This window comes from Hipposideros armiger, unplaced genomic scaffold (assembly GCF_001890085.2).
Source record: "Hipposideros armiger isolate ML-2016 unplaced genomic scaffold, ASM189008v1 scaffold_117, whole genome shotgun sequence".
NCBI lineage: Eukaryota > Metazoa > Chordata > Mammalia > Chiroptera > Hipposideridae > Hipposideros > Hipposideros armiger.
The window spans coordinates 1,235,240-1,258,945 of NW_017731467.1; the positions used below are offsets into that span (position 1 = coordinate 1,235,240).

At 42.6% G+C, this 23,706-nt stretch overlaps 1 protein-coding gene across 1 annotated transcript in view; it reads left to right on the forward strand.

Annotated features, from left to right (window-relative positions):
* ADAMTS12 (ADAM metallopeptidase with thrombospondin type 1 motif 12) overlaps window positions 1-23,706 on the forward strand; it is a 284,062-nt gene that overhangs the window by 225,116 nt on the left and 35,240 nt on the right. The window contains exons 17-19 of the mRNA XM_019647855.1: window positions 2,456-2,666; window positions 9,990-11,114; window positions 21,340-21,492. Coding sequence (XP_019503400.1) covers window positions 2,456-2,666; window positions 9,990-11,114; window positions 21,340-21,492 — 1,489 coding nt within the window. The remainder of the gene's footprint in view (window positions 1-2,455; window positions 2,667-9,989; window positions 11,115-21,339; window positions 21,493-23,706) is intronic.

Sequence of the window (23,706 nt, forward strand, 5' to 3'; positions counted from 1 at the left end):
CACACACACACACACACACACACACACACACACACACTTCTATATTATACATAACTCACACTAGAATAACAGAGTCCATTCTTTGGAGAAAAATTTAAAGATCAAATCCACTTATTTGGTACCAAGGACATAAATGGTTTTTAACCCTGACTTTATATAAAAGGCATCAAAGAACTCTTAAAAAACACTGGTGTCTTGGTCCTACTCCCAAGAAACTCTGGTCAACTGGTCTACAGTGGGGCCTAAACACATAACTTTTTAAAGGTCCTAACTATTGATACAGTAACACTCACTGAGATAGCCCCAGTCCATAGGACTTCTACAGTATAACTGGAATGATAAGATTGACTAATGTATAGGGACAAAACAAAACAATGCATGATCAGCTTTCCAATTGTGTGTTAAGTGTGTTAAGTGCTATCAGCATTCTGATGGGAGAAAAATCAATAGCAGAAACAAAATATCAGGCGAGGCTGTCGTTACTTCTGTGCTGATTGAACCAGCTTATTCAGCTTATTCAGGTGACTAAATGGACTGCGTCTTTTGTCTTGCTGAGCTTTTTGTATGTTTTATTGCCCTTGTCACCAATTACTCAGAGCATTTTAACAGTCTTCTGTTACAAATCTATAAGTATAAATATAAATTGCCCTCTTCTATTATAAATCTCCTAGAAGAGGTGGGATCGTGGCAGACACCAAAGAAATGAGATGGGCAACAGAAAACAACTTGGCAGTGGCTTCTGAGCCCTGGGCCTGTAAGACCTTTGCAGGGAAATAGAGGACAGTTTTCACTTTAAACTAGTGACAAACCTATGCAAAATGTCCCCAGGAAACTGTGGAGGAAATTCCAGAATGAGAAAACAAGGAGGTCTGTTATCACTTTGTGGTGACATAGCTAAAAGACATAGAGCAAGTAATTAGGTAAATTACACTTCCAGTCAGCTCAGATTAAGGCCCTTCCTGAATGGCATTTTATATATTTAGCAGTATGCCTGACCTCCCTTGGAAATGTCAGAGGTAAGATAAAGTGATTAAATTAATACAGCAGGCATTCATTTGGTTTTACATCATATGATTGCAATATTAGCCCTTTATTCACACAAAACAGCTAGATGTCAAACACTAAAGAATAAATACACTTAATTACTTATTAACTGAAGAATTTAAAAGAATTGAGGAATAGATTCTTCTAATATTTTTTAACCTGAGTATGAGAATCAAAACAAGTTCTGCCCAAATAAACCCAATATGAAATAAATATAAATCATAGTACAAAGTTTTGTCTTCTTCAAAATTCAATACTATCTCAAGGTTGGAAGGCTTCCTTAAATTCAGGATTGAAGGACTTCACATGCTGTACTGTTTTCCTGTGAAAAATAGAAATATTCCATTTTATTAGTGCATGGAGGGATGAAGAAGCAAACTGAACATTTAAGCAATGGTGAACCCAAACCATGCTGGGTCAATACATTTGTTCTGTCTTTTGTGTTGGGGAAGATTTGTACAATGAGAAGAAGAAAAGGAAGGACCTCCCAAAAGGGCTTCCTGTGACTTTGAAAAGCTATTTCTATGTAACCACTGGGCCCACAGCCTAGAATCTTGAGTAAATCATCTGATCCAGGGTAGAGAAAGAGCATACATACTCATTTTTCCACAGAAAATCCCGAATATTAATTTAGCCAACAGTTCCAACTGTGCAACTCGTCAAAAACAACTGACAAGCAATATCTTAAGTTTCTTCTTTTTTTACTCCTTTCTTATCAAAGGGACCAGTGAAAATATTAATAGGTAGACTGAAGAAGGTTGGGGAGATGAAGGCTATGCCCTTGATTGATCATCTCCTAAATAACTGAAAATTAATAAGCCTTTAAGTAACTGCTTCACATTGGAATAGAAAAACATTCAATTAGGAGCTAGGACACCTAGATTCTAATTGGATTCTTTTACTCAATAACAACAGTTAAAATACCAATAAACAATACCAAATGATCAAGTTCTTGTTATGTGTCAGGCTCTGTACTACGTACTGTCCTTAAATTGGTATTTCGTTTGATTCATAACACTCATAACATCAATATTGTTACATCCATTTAAGATGAGGAAAGCAAGGCTTCAATTTGCTTGAAGTTGCACAACAGCAAACTAGACCTCAAGTTTTTTTGACTGAAAAGAGAGGGCCTTTTCTTTTTCTTCATTCAAAAATAATATCTACTTATGCCAGGTGCTATGCAGGGCTCTGGAGCTGTGAATGAACAAACACAGCACCTTCTAGTGGGCTGGAGTATCTCCGAGGCCCTCGTGGCTCAGTAATCTGTACTTCTGAGCCTGGTTTCTCTAGTCAGTGGTTGAATTGAATGTGTGTGTGCGCGTGTGTGCGCGTGCATGTGTGCGCGCGCGTGTGTGTGTGTGTGTGTGTGTGTGTGTATCTTCTTTCACATGCCCATGTGTGTCTGCAGATGGTGGTCAGGAGAGTGGGAAACATGTTCAGCCACTTGCGGGCCCCACGGAGAGAAGAAGCGAACAGTGCTGTGCATCCAGACCATGGGTTCTGATGAGCAGGCTCTTCCGGCTAAAGACTGCCAGCACCTGCTGAAGCCCAAGAGCTTCCTTTCCTGTAACAGAGATATCCTGTGTCCATCGGACTGGACAGTAGGCAACTGGAGTGAGGTGAGCTCAGGGGCTAAAAGGGAAGCTGGCATCATTTATGCCTCATCAGCACCCCCCGCCCCCAATTCATCGTTAACCAATCCAAGCGACTCTAGAGAAAATTGCACAGTGGCCAGCGTCTCTCATCCTTGGCCTGTTTCCTGCATTTCCCCCTGCCTGGTATTCTATCTTCTTGGTTTCCATTCTTACAGGATCTTCTTCTCACTTGTCCAATGGTCATATACCTGCCAGGGATGAGCTGGATCCTGTTTGCACAGGCATACAACAGCTAATTGATAAATGGTTAAGATTGTTTTTGCTGGCCCCATTGTGAAACCACTGGGAGCATATCAGGGCTCCCCACCCACCCCAAGAGCCAGTTTGTTAAACATTTACCAGTAGTCATGTTTCACTGGAACTACTGTAGTGATAAAATCAAAGGAGTACCACTGTAATGATAAAATGATAGGCGGTCCTCTTGACAATTGAAGACACCTCTCAAATCATCCGTCTTTTTGGCATGTGTCAAGGCTAGATCTGACTAAGGTTTAGGGCATCTATTAATAGCCACATAAATTCAAATTAGTGTTGCATTTTCTGAAAATTAGTCTGATACCATTTTCTGAGTATTTCTAGAAATCAGTGGGTAAAAACATCGTGAAAAATTCCCCGGCTTCAGTTTTCTTTGGGTCGCCATGGAACATGGCACAACCAAGCCTTGTGCTCCCAGGGTCTGCAGTGGAAGTTGAACCCTTTTATTTCCAAGGGTCCTGGGTGCTCCAGAGGCCCTGCTCTGCTTCCTCATGGGAATTTTAGTCAATGACCTAAGAAATGACCAGAAAATAAATGATCTTCTGAAACCAACAGCCAGGGCTTACAGATGGATGCTGACTTCTTATGCGCTTCCTTGGGAAACCACACGCTTTCCATGGAAACACTACTATTGACCAGGATATGTTAGGAAATCCTCATAGGATTCACCTTCAGAGAAATGGAAAACATTTTATTCAGAAAGTCAGAACTAAGTCTGATAGAAAAGGGAGTAACATGATCAATTTGGATAAAACCTTTGTGTTTAATAAGTGATGTTAGATTAGAAATAAATGAGATTGCTTTTCATAGCTTATAAAGGTACTCTGAAAGTATTGTCTAAAAAAGAACTTGAAAATTTAAATAAGCAAAAGTATCATCTCTGAAGATAATTAATGGAAAACAGAAAACGCTCATTTGAATGCAGCCACTTTGTTAACCTTATTTCCAAATCACTATTTCACTAGCTCATAGTCACAGTTTAGGCTTATTTTGCTTATAATTCTGTGCAGAATTCTCCCTTGGGCATCTAGCGAAAATTTTTTTTAAAATATCAAGTGTGGTCCCTATATTGTAAAACATCCTATCAAATTGGAAAGATAGCACCAAAAGACGGAAAGACAAAGGTACACATGCAAAGAAAACATACCTACAAACTAATATAGGTGTATTACTGATATGTGCACTGAGGCATGTGCTCATGTCAGCCCCAGGCCAGAATATTATTCCCTCTGCTCTTCCTGGGAGGTACAGTGATAGCCTGGGGCTGCCTGGACTATTAGTCCACCGCCAACCTAGATTGCTGTAAATTACAGTGTTGTCAGAATAAAGCTGAATAGGGTATTGTGACTGGTGCATTAAACCTGTTTACCAAAAATGTGTTGGCTGCATCCAAAGCAGTTAATAATTCTTGTCATGCAGAATTTACTAATTGACAGAATCTTCATGCTTTTTTAAAGGACCCTGCAATTACTTATTTGGCTGTGTTTGTGTTTATGAGGAGCCAAATGATGTGCTTTCACTGGAGAACAAAAGACCAAAAAGTTGGCACAGTGTGACAAGTACTCGTGTCTGTTGTTCCAAAGGCCACTGCATAGTGTATGGAGATAGCAGACACGGAATCCAGCTTCTAGCTTCCAGTTGAGGAAGCGGAACAGCAAAGGCTGAGCCACTGACTTCATTCAGGAGATGTGGTCAGGAGAGGTGCTTTTAGTTAAATCAGCATCAGAATATTCACCGAATGGGTCTTCCTTTCTTCTGTTAACTAGCCCTCTAATGAGCTTTGCTGGAATGTGAGGAAATATCTGACATTCTGCCTATGCCCATACTTTAAGAGAGATGATATAGTGATTCTTAGTGGACATAGCATTTATGGTCTAGATTTTGCCTTGAGACTGACATTGATTCATACAGGGTAGTGCCCGATCATTTGAGCTGCACCTGGCCATTTGAGTCTCTCTGGATGAGCCTGAATCTATCATGCAACTGGGCCAAAAGACTTAAGAGCTACAAGTCTCCTGGATTCCCGTAAAATGGTCCTCCCTAGGCTGACAAAGATGGGAAGAAAGGGAAGAGACAAATTCATGAGTTGCTCTTCCCTGTCAAGGCACCTCTGCCAACCCAAGCAATGAGAGAAGGGTGGGCTCAGCTGTGCCAGCCTGGTACACTCACCCCTGCCCCAGCCAATGGTCAAATGGGGGACCTAGTAAGTGCTGGAGCTGCCCCCTAGGACCAACCCCTCTCCCTCTAAGCTCAGGTTCTGAACACCTGACTCCTACCCTCAATCTCAAATTTCACCAAGAATCTTATCCTGAGTTTGCCCAACCTATTTCCTGGGCTTAGAGGGTGAATTAAAGAAGAAGGACTCCGTTTGTTGCAAATAAAGACAAAGTACCAAAGATTCCTTGCTCCCCTTTTTACTAGGTACTCCATTTCAGGGACATACCTTGTCAGAGGCAGCCAGGCTAGTGGTCAAGGGCATGGCCCCCTGGGTTTAGATCCCGGCTCTGCCACTTACTAGATGTGTGAATTTAATCTCTGTGGTTACTTCTAGTTCTCCTGTGGCTTGTTTTCTCCATCCATAAAATAGGGGTAACAGTAGTACTTAGACTCAAGGGAAGTGATAATGATTGAGTTAATATTTCTAAAGTTCTTACTAGAATAGTGCCCAGCACATAGTAAGCGCTTTACATATAATCTTTTGTTAGTAAAGTGAATGGATGGAAATAATAATAATGTCATCTACCATTTGTTGAGTGTTTTCCACACTATGTATATCTTGTCTCATTTAACTCTTAAAATAACTCCATGAGGTTGGTATTAGTTCATTAATTTCCCTATTTCCCCTGGCAGTTAGACGAATAGATTTAGTGGAATAGTAATTTCTCTAGGTTTTCCAGCCCTAATAAGCCTTAATGTTATGGCCTTGAGCTAGTAGTATTCAACTTCTGTCAGACTTTTCTTATTTAGAAAGACAGGGTTATTGTGAGGCTTAAAGACAATCCATGTAAGCCCTTCGCATAGTGCCTGGCAAATAGTAGGTGTTCACTAAATGTTAACTTTATTATAAGGTGAGAAGACAAGGGTTTGTGTTCCATGCTCCTCTAATTTTGCAAGCCAGTCCAGTCAATGGCACCCAAATGTCCTGATGGAATTGATCTGTGGCCCCTGCATTTGGGGGCCATAGATCAATAGCCAAGGTCAGGGCCATTGTATGCATGGAGCACTGGAAGCACAGGGTTTAAGGCTTACAACTTTTTCAAGGGCCTACAAAAACGTTAGAGACCTGAACAAAGGCTAATGCATTGCTTCCATAAAAACTAAAAAGATGCTGCAAAATCAGAAATCAATATTTAATTACATATTAATAACAAATATTTATTGGGCATTTAGTATGTGTATTAAACACCTTTACAGGTATTAACACAATACCTCACACCTCACAACGGCCTTATTAGCCCCATTTTTTTAGGTGAAAAAACTGAGGCATAGAGATGTTTAGAAACTTATCTAAGGTCACACAGCCTCCAAGTGATGGAACTAGGATTTGAATGCGGTGAACAGTGCTTTTACTCTGAACCCTCTGTTATACTGCATCTCAGAGGTCTGCAAAATGAAACAATATGACAGTTCTTAATAGTCATACAAAATATGTTATGATTGGAAACAGTTTGTAGATTGGCTTTTCTCACTTTGCTAGAATTCCAGACTCTATATAATGATTGTTGAGAAATCGAAGCCACTCAAATTAAATCTTACCCTCATCAGATATTTTCAAAAGCAAAAGAATAAAAGCCTTTCAAGTAGGTTTTACAGAAAAAAAGGTATTTCACTTGAGATTAGAGATACTTTTTAATATATTTGATGGGACGTGGAATGTAGCCTCCACAAGCAGCGGTGCCCAGGGTCTGTGAAGATCTTCGATCAGCCCTTTCTGTGTCTGACAGAAAGTACACAAACAAACAAATGAGCAAAACAATCCATTAGCCAAGTTACTGAGACTCTGTTAAGTGGCAAACTGTTCACTTGGATGTTGGAGTGCATGAGTGACCCAAGAGATTAAATGCCGATTTTCACAAATGTGTTCTCCTGGCTCTTCAGACAGAAGCACTGCGGCCAGCCCCAATGATATGTCTGCTGCTAAATGAAAAGCAAAGTAAAAGTCATGTGCAGTCCCAGAGGAGTTCCTGCTAACGGAAGGGACGCAGAGCATGGAAGGCTGGGAGACATTTCTCAGTCGCTTACCTTAGTATTTATTCCCCAACTTCGATTAAGGTCCAGGAAGCTCCTGTGGGGGCTGGACACCTGATGTGTTAGCCTTGACCACCCGCTCTTTGCCACCTGTAAGTGCCAATATCTCTGTTCTTTCCAGATGTCAGCAGCCCGTGCTTTGCCAGGCTTCCTGGAAAACACATGTGGGCCCTCTTGTTTCAAACAGCTACTCACAGTAAAACAGTTGGGGGCCACGTTGATTCTCTTCATCATGTTATATTTTTAAAAATTATCTAGAGTACTGTATTAGTTTCCTAGGACAGCCATATAACAATGTACCGCAGACTGAGTGGTTTAAACAACAGAAATGTATTGTTTCACCGCTCCGGAAGCTAGAAGTCCAAGATCAAGGTGTTGGCAGGGTTGGTTCCTTCTGAGGGCTGCGAGGTAGAATCTGTTCCATGCCCTCCTCCAAGCTTCTGGTGGTTTGCTGGCAATCTCTGGGGTTCCTTGGCTTGTTGATGTATCACCCTGACCCCTGCCTTCATCTTCACCTGTCACCATCCCTGTGTGTGTGTGTCTGTGTATCCAAATTTCCCCTTTTTATAAAGACAACAGTCCTGTTGAATTAGGGCCCACCCTGATGACCTCACTTTACCTTGACTACCTCTGTAAAAGCCCCATCTCCAAATAAGACCACATTCCGAGGCACAGGGGAAGGTCAGCAGGGGGTAGGACTCTCATATGTCTTGGGGGAAGGGCGGCCAGAATCCAACCTATAACAGGTACCCACGTTTTAGCTTACTCTCAAAGCTGGCTTTAGTATAAGATCCAATCATTCATTTAGAAATTCCTGAGACTATTCATTAAGTGTTTTCATGCCCAAAGCATTAGTTATTTCTCTACTCAGCCCTTTAGCTCAAACTCTCGGATATACCCCAAGTGTGTTTTTTAATAAACTTTCTCAACACTACAGCTCTGAGCCAGTTGTGAGCCCCCCTCCCCGACAGTGCACCTCAGGTCCGTGGAGTTGACTAATTTAGCAGCAGATCACTTTCTCAGCCGGTTCCCCCCAGAGGCTTTAATCTAGGAGTGATGGCAAGTGAGGGCAGGGTAGCTCCCAGAGAGGACATTAACAGACTGACAGCCTGCTTGCCTGGTACAGAGTTCAAAATGATAAGGTGAGGGCATAAGATAATCATTGCAGACATCGGTTTTGAGAATTCTGAAGCTACCAATTGAGATGAATTCTAAGTGTGGCTTTGTGTCCTGCATTTATCTCCTCTGAGGGTCTTGACAGCTCCTAAGGAGATAAACACAGTTGGAAGATGTGTTGGAAGACGTGTGGGCTGAATACAAAACAGGGCTGCTTTCTCTGGTGTGACTATGAGAAAAGACGCCTTAGTTTTTAGGCCAATATACTTGGTAGATAGTTTACGCTGTTCCGCAGGCACAGTGTACCCCAGTGCTAAGGAATGGCATCCATCGGTTAGTGGAAACATTCGCTATCTGCTGGCTTTCCTTACATCGGTAAGCAAAGCAGATGGGGAGGACTGGTCGGGGTGCTGGGGAACATCTCACACAGAATCGTGGCTGGGAAGCCCTTTGACATTCGCTGAACAGTATGCTGCCCCCATTCTCAAGAGCCCTGCTTTGGGGTCAGAGATACAAAACAGACAAATGTGAAGCCGCCAGGGAAGACTCCTGGACCCTTCATGTCCACGTGCCCACTGTTGGGTGGGTAACTTAAAATGTCATTGGAAAGGAAAGCTAAACATGGATCCGTTTGGTAAAAAAAATACAGATCTTTTAAAACATCTAGAAATTTAGTGTCATGTAGCAATGGCATGTGGGTTGCAGCTGGTGAGACTGATGAAGTAAATATTCTTTACCTTGAACCCGAAGAAGGGTTGTCCTGTTAGGATTCCGCCAAAGGCAATGGAGCTGCCTGTGCTTTGTCACGCCCTACAGAATATGGAGGGGACACTGGGGAGGGGCCCCTGCCATGGCCCCATGTATAGATCAGAACCATGTATATAGATCAGAGATCAGCACATGCTACGGGACGCACCTGACTCTGTATACGGTGTCTCCCACCTTTGATTAACTACTGACTTTTAAATTTCAGAAAAAGGTCTTGGTGATTGTCTAGCTTTTAATCTGACTCCATCTAACACAGGCAAGTGAAAATGGAACTTAGGGTGCCTGGGTGAGACTATGTGAGTTATAATAGGACTGGATGTTGGAGGGATGGGCGTTAAGGGGTCTTGCTCAGATGTTGGTATTTTTTTCCCATTGGAAATTGTGCCTTTGTTGGGGTTCAGAGCTCTGCGGCTAAGACGGCTGGAGGCCGCAAAGAGCTCGACATCCAATTCCTAAATATATAGGGAAGGTTTACGAGAACTAATTTTATAGATTTCAGAGCTTATATGAATGTTTTATGTTAATTTAATACTATCAAAACCCTAGGAAAGATATTATTACTAACTCTTAAAACAGTCAGGTGACATACTTAAATCATTGCAATCTTTGTGGATCTACCACAGGTTCAAAACCCCAGGAGACTTCAGCTGTATTATGTCATGGTTTGTTTTCAGTTTGTGGAGAGTAAGTGTTTGGTCCTGAGCCTTAGCTGGTCTCTGGGAGATACATATTTCCATGGGAAACGAAAGGAACACAGAAACCAAATGTAAAATGTCTATGTGCGCGAAAAAAGGAAATAGTTTTAGCTGCACAGCTCAGTTTCCTGTCCTGGTTGTTGTGAATCCGAGCATGACAACCAATGCCTTTCCCAGTAAACTAACAGGTATCTCTCTTTTCTAGTGTTCTGTTTCCTGTGGTGGCGGAGTGCGGATTCGCAGTGTCACGTGTGCCAAGAATAATGATGAGCCTTGTGACGTGATGAGGAAACCCAACAGCCGAGCCCTCTGCGGCCTCCAGCAATGCCCGTCTAGCCGGAGAGTCCTGAGACCCCCCAAAGTCATCATTTCCCATGGGAAAAAACTACCCACATCCGAGCAAGACCCTTGGAAACCCATCCCTCCAACGACATCCAACCCCAGAATGCTGACCATACCCATGGTGCCTGAGTCTGTGAGCACAAGTTCTCCGGCAGTCAGCAGCCCTAGTCCTACCACAGCCTCCAAAGAAGGAGACCTGGGTGGGAAACAGTGGCAGGATAGCTCAACTCAGACTGAACTGGACTCCCATGATGTCATTTCCTCTGGAAGTACTTCCCAGCCCATCCTCACTTCCTGGTCTCTGAGTATCCAGCCACATGAAGAGAACGTTTTCAAATCAGCCCCTGGTCCTACCTCAGAGGGAGACCTTTTAGCCACAACGATGAGCGGTTCTGATTTGTCATCTTCCAGCAACCCTGTGACTTGGCACCTGACTCCATTTTATGCTACTTTGACCAAAGAGCCAGAAATGGAGATGCACAGTGGCTCAGGGGAAGGCAGTGAACAACCTGAGGACAAAAATGAAAACAGCTCTATAATGTGGACCAAGCCCAGGGTACCTGGAAATGATGCTTCAGGGGAAAGAGGCACAGAAATGCCACTTGGACCTCTGCCAACACCTTATCTTTGGGGGGTGTCCTTGCGGTCACCTTTCAGCACAGTGGCAGAAGGACTGCTACCCAGCCAAAGGCCCACTGCTCTCAAAAATGGCACACCCAGAGCTGAGGGGATGGTCACTGAAAAGCCCCCTAACACCCCAGTCCCTCTGGGTGGAGACCACCAGCCCACACCCTCAGAAAAGCTGATAAACCACAACCTCCCAGAACTTTCACGCAGTGTGAATCTAACACGTACTTTTAGACCAGTCCTGACCGAGGAAGATGCCACAAGTCTGATTGCTGAGGGGTTTTTGCTGAATGCTTCCAATTACAAGCAGCTGTCGACGGGCCACAGCACTGCCTACTGGATTGTTGGAAACTGGAGTGAGGTAGGCGTTCCTTCCATGTCTTACCCCAGGCCTGTTTCCACTGGGTTGTCAGAAAAGTCATGACGTATTTTTTCTGTTTTTCGTTGCAAAAATGTGTCATGACTTTTCCAACAACCCAGTATTTGGAGAATAGTGACGGGTGTATGCATTCTTGTGCAAATTTTAAAATAGACATATGAAATATAGTCTAATGGGACATAAATGTGAAGTAATTGGGTTCATGCCCTCACCCCCCTTTTAACCTCCCTAACTGAAAAAAAAAAAAGTCCAAGGAAGAGAACAAACGTGAGCTACCGTGAAAAGAACAATGAACTGAGTCAGGAGGCCTGAGTCAGCCAACTGTGTGATAGTGGAGAACTCACTCCAATCTCTGTCAGGCTGCTTTTTGTCTGCCAAACAGTGAGCTAGTGTAGATCGTCTCTAACGTCCCTTCCACTTATAACTATGATTTTCTTATGACAGAGGACAACTAAAGGGCCTGAGTACAGATTTCATTCAGAAAGCTAATGCCGAGGCCTTAGTTTAAACTTGCCAAGTGATAACAGTTGCAATGGAAATCTAACACCACATTCTTTAAAAAAATTCTGTAGCTCACTGTATCCATGATTTTTTTTTTCTTTTTGGGCTGAGTTTTTGCTTATATGCAAAAATTCATTTGGCCCATTAAAAAAATTAGAATATAGAGGGAGAAGAAAATACATAATGAAAGAAATGTTGGCTCCTGTTTTCAGGCTTCAGGAATTTGGCTAAATATTTGTTTTTCCATTTCTAGAACCAATTCAGTCCTTTGAAGCATCAAAATCATTTCTCACCAATTGGAATTTTGAATGCACGGTATATGAACTTGTTAAAAATAATTTGACAGTTCAGAAGAGGACTTTGTGGCAAAATAAGTGCATGTTCAAACCATTGAACATTTTTTTATGATAATCCATGATTCCTTATCATAGAGAAGTGAAGAATTAGCCAGTAGTATAACAATAACAATACATTTAATTTATAAAGCATGTTAATTTTCAAACCACTTTTATATGTAATCTCTTAATTTTCTCCTTTTGACAGCCCTGGGGAGCAGGTAGGGTCTGAGTTATACCAATTTATAAATAGAAAAACTAAGACTTTTAATGGTTTAGTGACTTGTCTAAGGACACACTTGTTAGTTTGATGATGACCCTTCTAACCCGTCCCACTTTAATCTCTCTTCAGTGAATTTTAGCACCAAATGACAACGTTACTGTATAAATTATTTCTTATGAAATAACCAGCATCATTGGGCATAAAATTGATTATACTGGCAGTAAATAGAGAATTCAAACTTCCAAAAATTTTTGTTTGCATTTGAACTGTTTTCACATTGATTTATGTTTGATTTCTAAAGTAAGTTATCACATTTCCTGTCAATGGAGCAGCATTTTATTATCTCTATTTGCAAGTAAAGAATCTAGATTCAGGAGGAAAAAAAATATTTTTATGCTTAGAGTACTCCAATTGGTTGAAAAAAATGAGAGGAATGCATCTCATGATCCCTGACATTTTGGTCAGATTTCGTTTCATTATGAAAGTTCTAATGGGCTCTTCACAATGAGGAGAATGTTGACAGTGAACGTTTATAAGGTGTGTGCCATGTTTTATAGCATGATTTTATGCTAATTAACATGCATTCTTTCATTTAATCCTCACCACAGCCCAAGGAGATTGGTAATATTTCCCCCATTTTATTTTTATTTTTTTATTTTATTCATTTTTAAAAGATTTTATTGGGGAATTGGGGAAGGGGAACAGCCAAGTTGTTGTCCTTCAATCTTAGTTGTGGAGGGCGCAGCTAGCTTAGCTCCAAGTCTAGTCGCCATCTGGCCACCTGTCGGCAGCTCAGGGCAGCTCAGCTCAAGGTGCCGTGTTCAATCTTAGTTGCTGGTAGGCGTAGCCCCCTATCCTGAGCGGGAGTCTAACTGGCAACCTTGTTGTTAGGAGCACATGCTCTCACCAGCTGAGCCATCCTGCCACCTGTTGGCAGCTCAGTGGTAGCTCAGCTCGGGTGCAGCTCACTGGCCCATGTGGGAATTGAACTGGTGACCCTGTTGCTCAGAGCTCGCACTCTTAACCAACTGAGCCACTTGGCCGGCCTCTCCCCCATTTTAGAGATGAGGAAATTGAAGCTGAGAGAAATAGCTAGCCAGAATCACACATTCTCATGAGTGATAGAACTGTGATTTGAACCCCAACCAGACAGATCATAGCCTCTGACCCATTGCTTTGCAAATCAGAAAACATCACCACTCTTTCTGCCTTTGTTCTATTTGTTTCTTCTTTGGTTCTATGATATAAAAACAATGCCAGTCATCAGGTGACCCTGAGTAGGCAGATGAGAAAATCACAAAGTTCACAAGAAAGTATTTTGAAATAATATTGAGAGCTCCCTGGTTACTTTTGAGCTCACAGGGCCAAGTGGTCCCTATAATGTTGCCATAGTGGGTTCAGCCTAGATAGTTTGAAATAAAATTTATCTGTTTAGGTTTTTTGAGTGATGTTCTTGAAAGGATGTACATAAAAGTAGTACCCTCAAAACATATCTTCTCTTCCAAAAACACAGAGCAGTCCTAAAGGACAGATAAATAAGCTTGTTGTCTTCCATCCATCATAGCAGTCTGGGTAGTGTATGGCCTCTGCAAACTCAAAGACAGAGAGAGCACGTTGTGGAAACTTAGGCCACTATTTAATTTGCAGTATTTTGTTGATTAGTCAATGGAGATGAAGTCTGAAAGCACCTACAATTAAAGACACTGTGGGCCTTGAGAAGAATACAACCTGATCAAACGGAGTATGAAAGAGTAGATGATAAAGGTCATAGATATAGGATTGATATCAGAATAATCAAAGCATGAATGAGATGTGTGCAGTATATGTATGTAATTAGAAATATCACACACACATGCACACAACAGAGGCTAGAGCCAAACGAATAGAGCCAAACAAATTATGGGTCACCAAAACCGAAGTAGATTTCTCACTCACATACTAACTAATAGAAGGTAATTCCAGGTCTGCAATGGTGGTGATAGAGAATGATGCTCTGATGCGTGCAGTCATTTGGGAATCTAGACTGACAATGGTTCTGCCATCCTCCCATCATCGAATTTGCCCTGAGGTCACCATCCAGTCAGTTAGAAAGGGGAAAGAACATAGATAAATGCATTCCTATAAGGGGTTTTATGGGCCAGGCCTGGAAGGGGCATGTATTACTTCCACTCACATTCCTTTGTCTAGAACTCAGTCATGTGAGCAAACCAAACTGCAAGGCAGCTGGGCAATGTACTCTAACTGTGTGGCCAGGAAGAAGAGGGAAAGGCTTATGGTGAATATCTAGCAGTCTCTGCCTCTAAATGGCCCACCGTGTATGTAAATAGCTCATTCTGGAAACAGAGAGGATGAAGGATCTGACCTGTTGGGAGGTTACTGCAGTGGTCTAGATGAGGCACAAGAGCTGTGACAAGAATGCTTGGGATGAAGATGGGAAGACAAAGTTAAGAAACCTTTCGAACTTAAAATCGGTAGGGTTTTGTGAATAATTAGATGTGGGGTGTAAAAGGAGAGAGGAGGAGAGCAGTCTGTCATGACTATTCACGTGGAATCTGGGTGTCTATTGGTTTGAGCTTCTTCTATATGCTGAGACAATATATAGGAAGTGAGTCTCAGCTGAGACAAAGAAAGGAGAGAACTCAGCTATAGATCAAGTTTAACTGGTGGTGTTTCTGGGATATCCAGGTGATAATCAGAAGATCTTTGAGTGTGGGGGTCTGAGGTTCTTGAGAGAGGTGAAAACTGGAGCTAAGATTTGGTAGCCATGACCAGTAGGAAGAAGTTAGAGCTTTGAGAGTGAATGAGGTCAGCCATTAACCTGCAGTATGCAAAGAGGAGTGGGCCAGGAATGGGACTCTAGAAAGCATTAGCATTTTAAGTAGCTGGCTAACAAAGAGATTGCACATGGAAGACCAGTATGGAATAGTCTAATTTTTAAGATATAAACCAAGATGTCTAGGAACATAAGGACTGACAGTGGATCTAATGTATTTGACAGTTAGTGGGTCACAGGTGACTTTGGAGGAAGCTTCCATATTGAGACAGGGAGACACCAAAGTGCAGCCCACAGAAGAGACCCTTTAGGAGGCTGTCAGTCCTCAGATGGAAGAGTCCCCACATTAGAACTGTGAATAAGAATGGACAAGCCCTCAGTCCACAAGTTAATACAAAAGTTTCATTAAAAAGTAGCTTCAGGATGACCCAGAAATCAGTTTCCTCTCCCACCCTCTTTTCATCCATTCCCAAATCCAAAAGCAGTTGTGGAATTATTCACTTCAAATGTGTTCTAATGCTTTTGTCCTGAGGATATTTAATGTGTGAATTAACTGATAAGTGTTAATTGAGTCTCTGAGATTACTGTATCAAAATAAACTAAATGATAATAGAAGTACACATCAACCCTGATGACTATTAATTGATACATTTTGATCAACTAATTAGGCTACACAGAATTAATTCTATCTCAAATGTCATCATTTGACTTTGACAGAAATAAACTGTCTTGTTGAATACAAGGTAGTTCACCAGAAATTTGGCAACCATGGTGGAGCCATTGAGAACTCTTAATTCTAGGCAGTTTTTGCTGGAAAAAGGGAACTGACCCAGATTGTAGTTTCTCAACGCTACAAGAATAGTGCACAGTTTCACATTTGGGAGGCGTTTCCTTCATGACCTGGCTTGCTGCCTATTCCCTTTGTACATCTTTTGAGACAAAATGTTTAATACATAGATTTGTCGGAAAGGATCAGGACTCAGGATGAAAACGCTGGGTTTTGAGTTCCCCCTGCCCCTGATTTTGTGTTCTGCCCATTTCTGAAGCTGTTTCTTTAGGCTTGCCCCGCCCCTCCCCCCGCCCCCTTATAATAGCATCACTGGCCTCTCAATCACTACATCTGATATCCACTGTCACCACTGATATCAATCTGTCCCTGTTCTACTAAAAGGAAGCCTAACAGTTTTCAAGTCAGTGTCACCTCATCCTTCTGTCATCTCCTCTATATTTCCTGTTAGTTTAGGGCCCAGTGGTTTTGTATCTAATGGTAGGAGGCATTTGGAAAAGAGTGTGGATGCTTTTGTTACCATGATGGGGGGGACGGGGGGGGGGGCTGCTGCCAGCATTCCATGTCTGAGAGCCAAAGATGATAAAAGTTCTGTGACATCTGAGGAAGTCCCCTTATAAGGAAGAATTGTCCAGTCCAAAATGCTAATAGTGCCTCAGTAGTCAAGAGTGAAGGACCCTTGGTTAGTACTTTTTGCTTAGGATACCTGCTTGCTGGGTCTATGCACTTCCCGTCTTTCCCCTCTCTGATGCTTTCCACACATCGTCACAAGAGATGTAAGACTGCCAAATTAGTCTTCTGAAAGGAATTTTCTGGTCATTCCAAATTCCTCCTCACAAATCTGTAATGTGTCTCCATTACATATCAGATCAGATCAGATCAAGTCCACTCTAACATCCCGCGTCCCTCACAACCTTACATAATCCGGCTTTCAAACCAGACTACCTCCCACTTTTCTTCATCCACCTTAAGCTTCCACAGATCTCCTGCCACTCTCAGTCAAATGCCTTTGTTTATGCTGTTTCCTCGCCTGGATCGTTCTCTCCTTCCTCCTCTGCCCTTTTAAATCCTACCTGTTCTTCAGCATCAAGCTTTGAGCTGCTTCTTCCATAAAGCCTTTCCTGATTAGTAAGATTGGAATTTCTAAAGTCCCCTGGCATTTAATCTGCAGTCCCCCTCACTGGGTCCTCCCATTTCCTGTCCTGTGTTGAAGGGCTGTTCATGTCCCCCATGTACACAGCATGTTCCTCTAACTGTGATTTCGAAAGTTAAGTAATTGATATAGAAACCAAGTTTAATATTATAAATGGGCATAAAGCATAAAACCATGCTTTCTGGGTTTGAATCCTGGCTCAGTCATTAACTGTATGTCCCCAGCTTCCTCATCTGTAAAATGACGATGATGACATTGCCTGACTTATGCTGTATTTCCCCATGTGTAAGATGCACCTGAATTTTGGGGTCCGAAATTTGAAAAAAAAAATTCTTACATAAAGTTATTGAACCCAAGTTTATTCATCATAAAATTCACACAACTCCTCATCACTGTCAAAACTCCCAACCATTAGCTTGTCCTCATCTGTGTCTGATGACCAATCACTGTCTTCATATATTGCCACGTCCTCAGCTCTATCTGTGGCATTTGAAATGCCACACTTCTTAAATGACTTGACAAGGATCTCAATCTTGATATTATCCCAGGCTCTTTTCACCCAGGTACAAACTTCTCCTATCGTTGGTTTCTTCACTCTTCCTGCTGGTGTCAAATTGTAAAAAAAACCACCTACAACCACTGTATAAGACGCACCCAGTTTTTAGACTCCAAATTTTTGAAAAAGGGTGCGTCTTATACATGGGGAAATATGGTAGGTCTGTTATGAGATGAAAGGAATAACTCTGTAAGGTACACAGAAGAGTGTCAGGTATATAGTATTTCCGAACTCAAGGGGTTTGCCACTTCCAGTGTTCTGTTGAAGAAGATGACGTGGTTGTTAGGCAATTTTATTTACTTGCAACAATCACATCCAAAGCTGTCTCTCCAATGGGAAGCTTAGCCATTGTTATGCACACTATTTGGTTAATTGCATGTTGATTTCTCCTTTGCAGTTGGCTATACATATTGGGTTGGGTTTCTGTCAAGTTCATCCTGTTTACAGCTAAGTCTGCAAAGTACTGTGATGCATTTTAACATTGAGCCAGAATAGCATTTAGAAAGAACTACCCAGACCTTGAGACTCTTGTCATATCTAACAAATAGGAAGCACTCAGTATTTGCTCTGATAATCTATTTGCAAAACTGAAAACAGGTGTTATGCAGTGTGTAAGGGTGTGGCTCTTATTTTGACAAAAAATCACCTCTTGTGGAAGTGCCTCTTCCTTCAGTCAGATCCCCTGGGCCAGTTAGCTAAATATAGGCTCTGCAGTCGTGTAAATGGAAGTGACAGTATAATTTTCCACAGCCTCTCACAGCGGTTTGCACATGATTCTTATGCAGCCCCCCACATCAGTTTTAAACACCCTGCTTTTTGACCTGTAAACCAGTTGCCATGGGGTCACTATCTGTTTCCAGGACAAAATGAAATTGTCCCTCTACCTCCTCAGAGTCCTCCTTTCTTCTTTGATCCCTCACGCCCAATTTGAAACTAAAACAAGTGACAATCTATGGAATCCTATTTTACTTTTCTACGTTCCAAGGACACCTTCCTGTCGGTTTTACCTTTGGACCTATTGTTTACTGCCTAAATAGAAACTGTCAAACAGGAATGAAACAGATGTTGGCTCATGACGTCTGAATCCAGCAGGACTAGATACAGAGTTCCAGGGACAACATACATTTATTTGCAACATAAATATGGTGCAGAGAACTATAGATATCACTTGAGATTTACCAGGGTCATCCTGGGAATTTGGTTTCCCTAGCTCCTTTCCTGGATTTGGGCAAACGTCATGTTTTTCTCCATGTCATAATATGAAATTAACAACATACTGTCTGTGTGACATTGAGTATGTCTTCTAAACTCTCTGGGCCCCCGATATCTGGAAGATGGGACTTCATTGACCTTGCAGGTGTATTGTGTTTAGTAGGTAATATTTGTAGAGCACTGACGGTGTGACAGCTCTGTTTCCTATGATCTCTCATCCTTCAGCAGGCTAGCCAAGAGAGAGAACTGAAACAAGAAGAAATCAACATGCAATTAACTAAATAGTGTATATAACAATGGCTAAGCTTCTCTTTGGAGAGACAGAGCTTTGGATGTGAATCCCGTCTCCTTAACTTGCTGTGGTCTTTACAACAACCCAAGGTGTTTTCACTGGTTCTCCAGGCTAAGGAAGTTAGGAGACTGCAAAAGATCACACAGTTAGCCAACTGCAGAACTATCATACCCTGAATCTCAGAAATTCAGAGAAAATGGAGGAAGGGTAACTGTTCTGTTGTTGTACCAATTGTCTATTGCCACAATAATGCTAAATAACAAACAACCACAACACCTCAGTAAACATTTTTGTTCATGAGCCTATGGGTCAGCTGGGAGATTCTGCTGAGCTGGGCTGAGCTTAGCTGATCTCACCTTGGCTTGCATCTGCTGGAGGGTAGGCTGAAGGCTAGCTCGTCTGGAACGGCCTCAGTGGGGTTAGCCAGCTCTGTTTCTCGTGATCTCTCATCCTTCAGCAGGCTAGCCTAGTTTTATTCTCATGGCAGAGACAGCGGTCCAAGATAGAGAACTAAAACAAGCAAGGCCTCTTGAGAACTGACACATCATCCACTGCATTTTATGGGCCAAAGAAAGTCGCAAGAACAGTCCTGATTCAAAAGCTGGGGAAATACATTCCACCCCTTGATGAAGGGAGCTGCCAAGTTCCATTGCAAAGAGCATGGGTGTGAGAAATACGGGCCACTACTGCAGTCAGCCTATGACAGTGGTCAATGCACTTCAGCTGTTATTAATATTATCTCTATCATACATACATAATATAGTACACAGGAGAAAGTGTGGGAACTTAGGAGAGATGCAAACCAAATCCTAAAGAACTTGAAGGAGGAGGAGAGATTACCTCCATAAATGAGCCAATTGGGGAAAAAAAAATGATAATCTAGGCTATTTTCTACTCTTCCCTGTCTATGACTCTAGAGCAAACTTACCTACCTAAAAGCTGTATTATGTTATATATGTGTCATAACACAAGAACTTGCACAAAGTGAAACATGATATTATATGGAAGGGGAAAATGCAGCAGGAGAAATGTAAAGCGGGCTTCTATTTATGCCTCATCAAAAGAAACTTGCAAAAGTGTCATAGATAGAACTTCTGCCTTTATTATTATTATTATTATTATTTTCAGATGTATAAAACAATGTAGTAGTTATCCTTTTCATCCCTCACAAAGTGACAACCCCTGTCCCCCCATCCATTGCCCCCCGATATCATACATATCTATTACAATTCCATTGACTCCATTCCCACACTATACTCCATATCCCATGACTATATGTATATATAATTATAGTTGACATATAATATTATTCAATGGCAGCTTCAGATGTACAGTGCAGTGGTCAGGCCTCTACACCGTCCATAAACTTCCGCCTTTTTTGCCCCATTAGCCCAGAACTGTGTTTTACGTGTCCAAAAACAGCCCCTCCTGCTGAGGATGGGCAGGGCAGAGGGGATGCAAGAAAAAACCATTGTATGAAAGAAGTAGCCACACAGAATGGAAGAATTTATGGGGGGGAAAAGTTGTATAGTTTTCAAGGTGACTCCATGCTAAACCTGAGATATTTAAGAATCATAAATAAATGGAAACATCTTGTGAGGATGGGCAGTCCATGTGACAAAAGGTAACTAATTTATTCACCACCAGTCGATCAAGCATCATGTGTAACATCCTTCAAACTCCCAAGTGTGGTCTGAGGACACACAGCGTCTGCGTCACTTGGGAGCTAGTTGGAAATGAGTGCAGTCCAGCCCCACCCCAGACCTGCTGAGTCAGAATCTGCATTTAGCAAGGTGTCCTGGTGACTCCTGTGGACACTCAAGTGTGAGAAGTACTGCCACAACAGATGTCATACTGTGTTTTGGAGGCAGAAATCCTAGTCTGACTGCTTGGGCCAGCCAGCTTGCCAAGCCTCGGTTTCTTTGTCTACACTATAACAATACCAGTCCACACCACAGTTTGTCACGTAGAGGAATAAGTGAAATAGTGTCATTGCACAGATACAGGGTAAGAGGCAGATGCATGGATCTGACGTCCACTAGGAACAGCATTGGTATGAAATGCGGCAGTTTGGCATTCATGCCTGCATAATTTTTAAAGGGAAGCAAATTCCTATTTGCATTGGGTTTCCCTCCCGCATATAAATCCGAGATTCTCAACCCTGGCTGTTTATTGAGAAATTATTTCAATGACTGATGCCTGGGCCCTAGCTGCAGAGATCCAGATGAATGTGCCTGGGGCAGGGGCCCCAACGCTGGTAGTTTTTAAAAGCTTTGTGGGCAGTTTTAGACAGAATGTCTTCCTCCAGTGTGTGAGTGGGTGTGTCTGAGAAGGTGGCCTCAGCTTCTGCCTGTCTCTCTCCCCGCCTGCCGCAGTGCTCCACCACCTGCGGGCTCGGGGCCTACTGGCGCCACGTGGAGTGCAGCACCCAGCTGAATTCCGACTGCGCTGCCCTGCAGAGGCCCGAGCCCACGAAGAGATGCCACCTCCGCCCGTGCGCCAGCTGGAAAGTGGGAAACTGGAGCAAGGTAACTTACCAGGCTCGGCGCTGTGGGAGGGTGGGGGTCGTTTATATCGACATTTGCTAAAGTGGGTTTCACTCCTCCCGCCCTGCCTCCCTGCCTTCCCTTCTGCCTCATGTCTTTGATAAAATGGTGGATGAAGAAGTCCTAGGCATTACCCTTGGCCTACTCTTGTGTACAGTAGTGTTAGAACAAGTACAGAGGTTTTATTAACCCACTTAGTTTTATCTGCCCGTCTTCTCCCTTACCCAGAGAAACTGAAGGGGGCGGGGGTGGGGGACACTGGGGGAAGTTGCATTTGCGCAATTAATTGCTTGACTGACATGCAGCACTAGTTCTGAATCACTTAAATTTAGCATTATAATTAATAATGGCACATTATCACATGTATAATTAAATCATGACTCAGCAGCTGCTCACAAAACAAATACACGGTTTACTTGGCCAGACCCGAAATGAAAAGAAAGCTGGGCCATATAGAAGAATCGGGCCCTTAAACGTGTATTTCCTGTACCGAGCTTTTTCAAGTGCAGCTGTATTGTCTGCTGATCTGGCTGAGGTCACTCATTTTACTGGGTTGTCTGCATCGTCCTTGGGAAAGCCTGCATCAGGTTTTAGGATCCGTTAGCCTTAGTGGCTCCGGGGCACTGACCAGACCCAATCTGCCTGTTACTCTGGATGCAGCTGAGCCAGCCCCTGGGGGGTACACCTAGGCTGGAAGACACTGGTCATCAGTGGGGCTGAGAGCCACTTGGCAGGAGCGGGTACAGAGGTGGGCCATGCATACACTTTGTTTGCTAGCACACCCAACCCTGGGATGCCCTACAGACACCTGTCTTCTCTCCTGGGGACCGAAGGTAAAAGAAAGAGCGACCAAAAAGTTTGGGGAGGCTGGCATCCCTCTAGATCAGTGGTTCTCAACCTGTGGGTCGCGACCCCTTTGGGGGTTGAACGACCTTTTCACAGGGGTCGCCTAAGACCATTGGAAAACAAAAAGATATTTACATTACGATTCATAACAGTAGCAAAATTAGTTATAGAGTAACAACGAAAATAATTTATGTTTGGGGGTCACCACAACATGAGGAACTGTATTAAGGGGTCGCGGCATTAGGAAGGTTGAGAACAGCTGCTCTAGACGTTAGCACCCTCTTGGAGTGGAGAGTTTATGTTCCCCGACAAGTAGTACCATGAGCTGTCTCACTGGATATGTCTGATTCCCCTGGCAGACTTACCTGGCAGACAGAATCACAGAATGTCACTTACCTGCTTTAGGGTGCTTTTCCCAAAGGGAGGCTCTGATCTTTGGGAAGAAAGGGGAAGGAAGGCTACTCCCTGAGAGAACTGTGCATTTCTTTGATACCTGCCAACCTCCCTTTCTCTATTTGCATACCGTTTTTCTTTTAGGAATGAATGCTGGCTTTTTCTTTCTCTACCAATTCATAACAAACTCAGGGTCCAACAAGGATGAAATGCTTCGCTACAAATTCTCTTCATTATCCAGAAACTCTCAGAAAATACCTATCTCTGACCTTGTGGAGTGCTGACCAAATCCTAAAGGTCCACTTCCCCATCACTGCGACTAATCCTTTCCTTGGAAATTACATGGTTCGTAAAAAGGACAGATAGCTCACACTTTGAAAGGGTCACTTAGTATAAAACCCTGGGAATTCTAGCTGGTGTAAAAGCCTGAATGTGAGTGCCAGAGGTTCTTCTCCAGGGTCAGATCCCATAAGGAAAGCCCTGCTCTGCTAGCGCATCCTTTCTCTGTCTGTCTCTGGGTCTCCATCTCCCATGGCCAAGAGGGCGGCAGATACTGTGTTTCTTAACCCCTGAAGCATCCTTTGTGGTCCTGGAGAAGCTATCTCTCACATATCATCAACCTCTGCCAGTGTAGTAATCACCACAGCTAAAATCTAATCCTCAAAGTTACTACAGTCCTATCGGTAAAGAAAATAGCTCTTCTGAGGATAACAGATAAGCCTCATATCAGAGACACTGTTTAACTACTGATAGTTAATTACCCTGACTTTTGTTTTTTCCTGACTATTATGAATATTGCATATATGACTTCCATGTTTCCTTGATTTAGGTTTTAAATTTTGTTAAGAGAGGCTCCTTTTTGACTCCCACATCGTTAACCAGTTCACGGATGTCTGAAGTCCAAATCATGCCTGAGGAAAGATTTGGGGGCCTTTTTAGTTTCACTATTCCATCAGG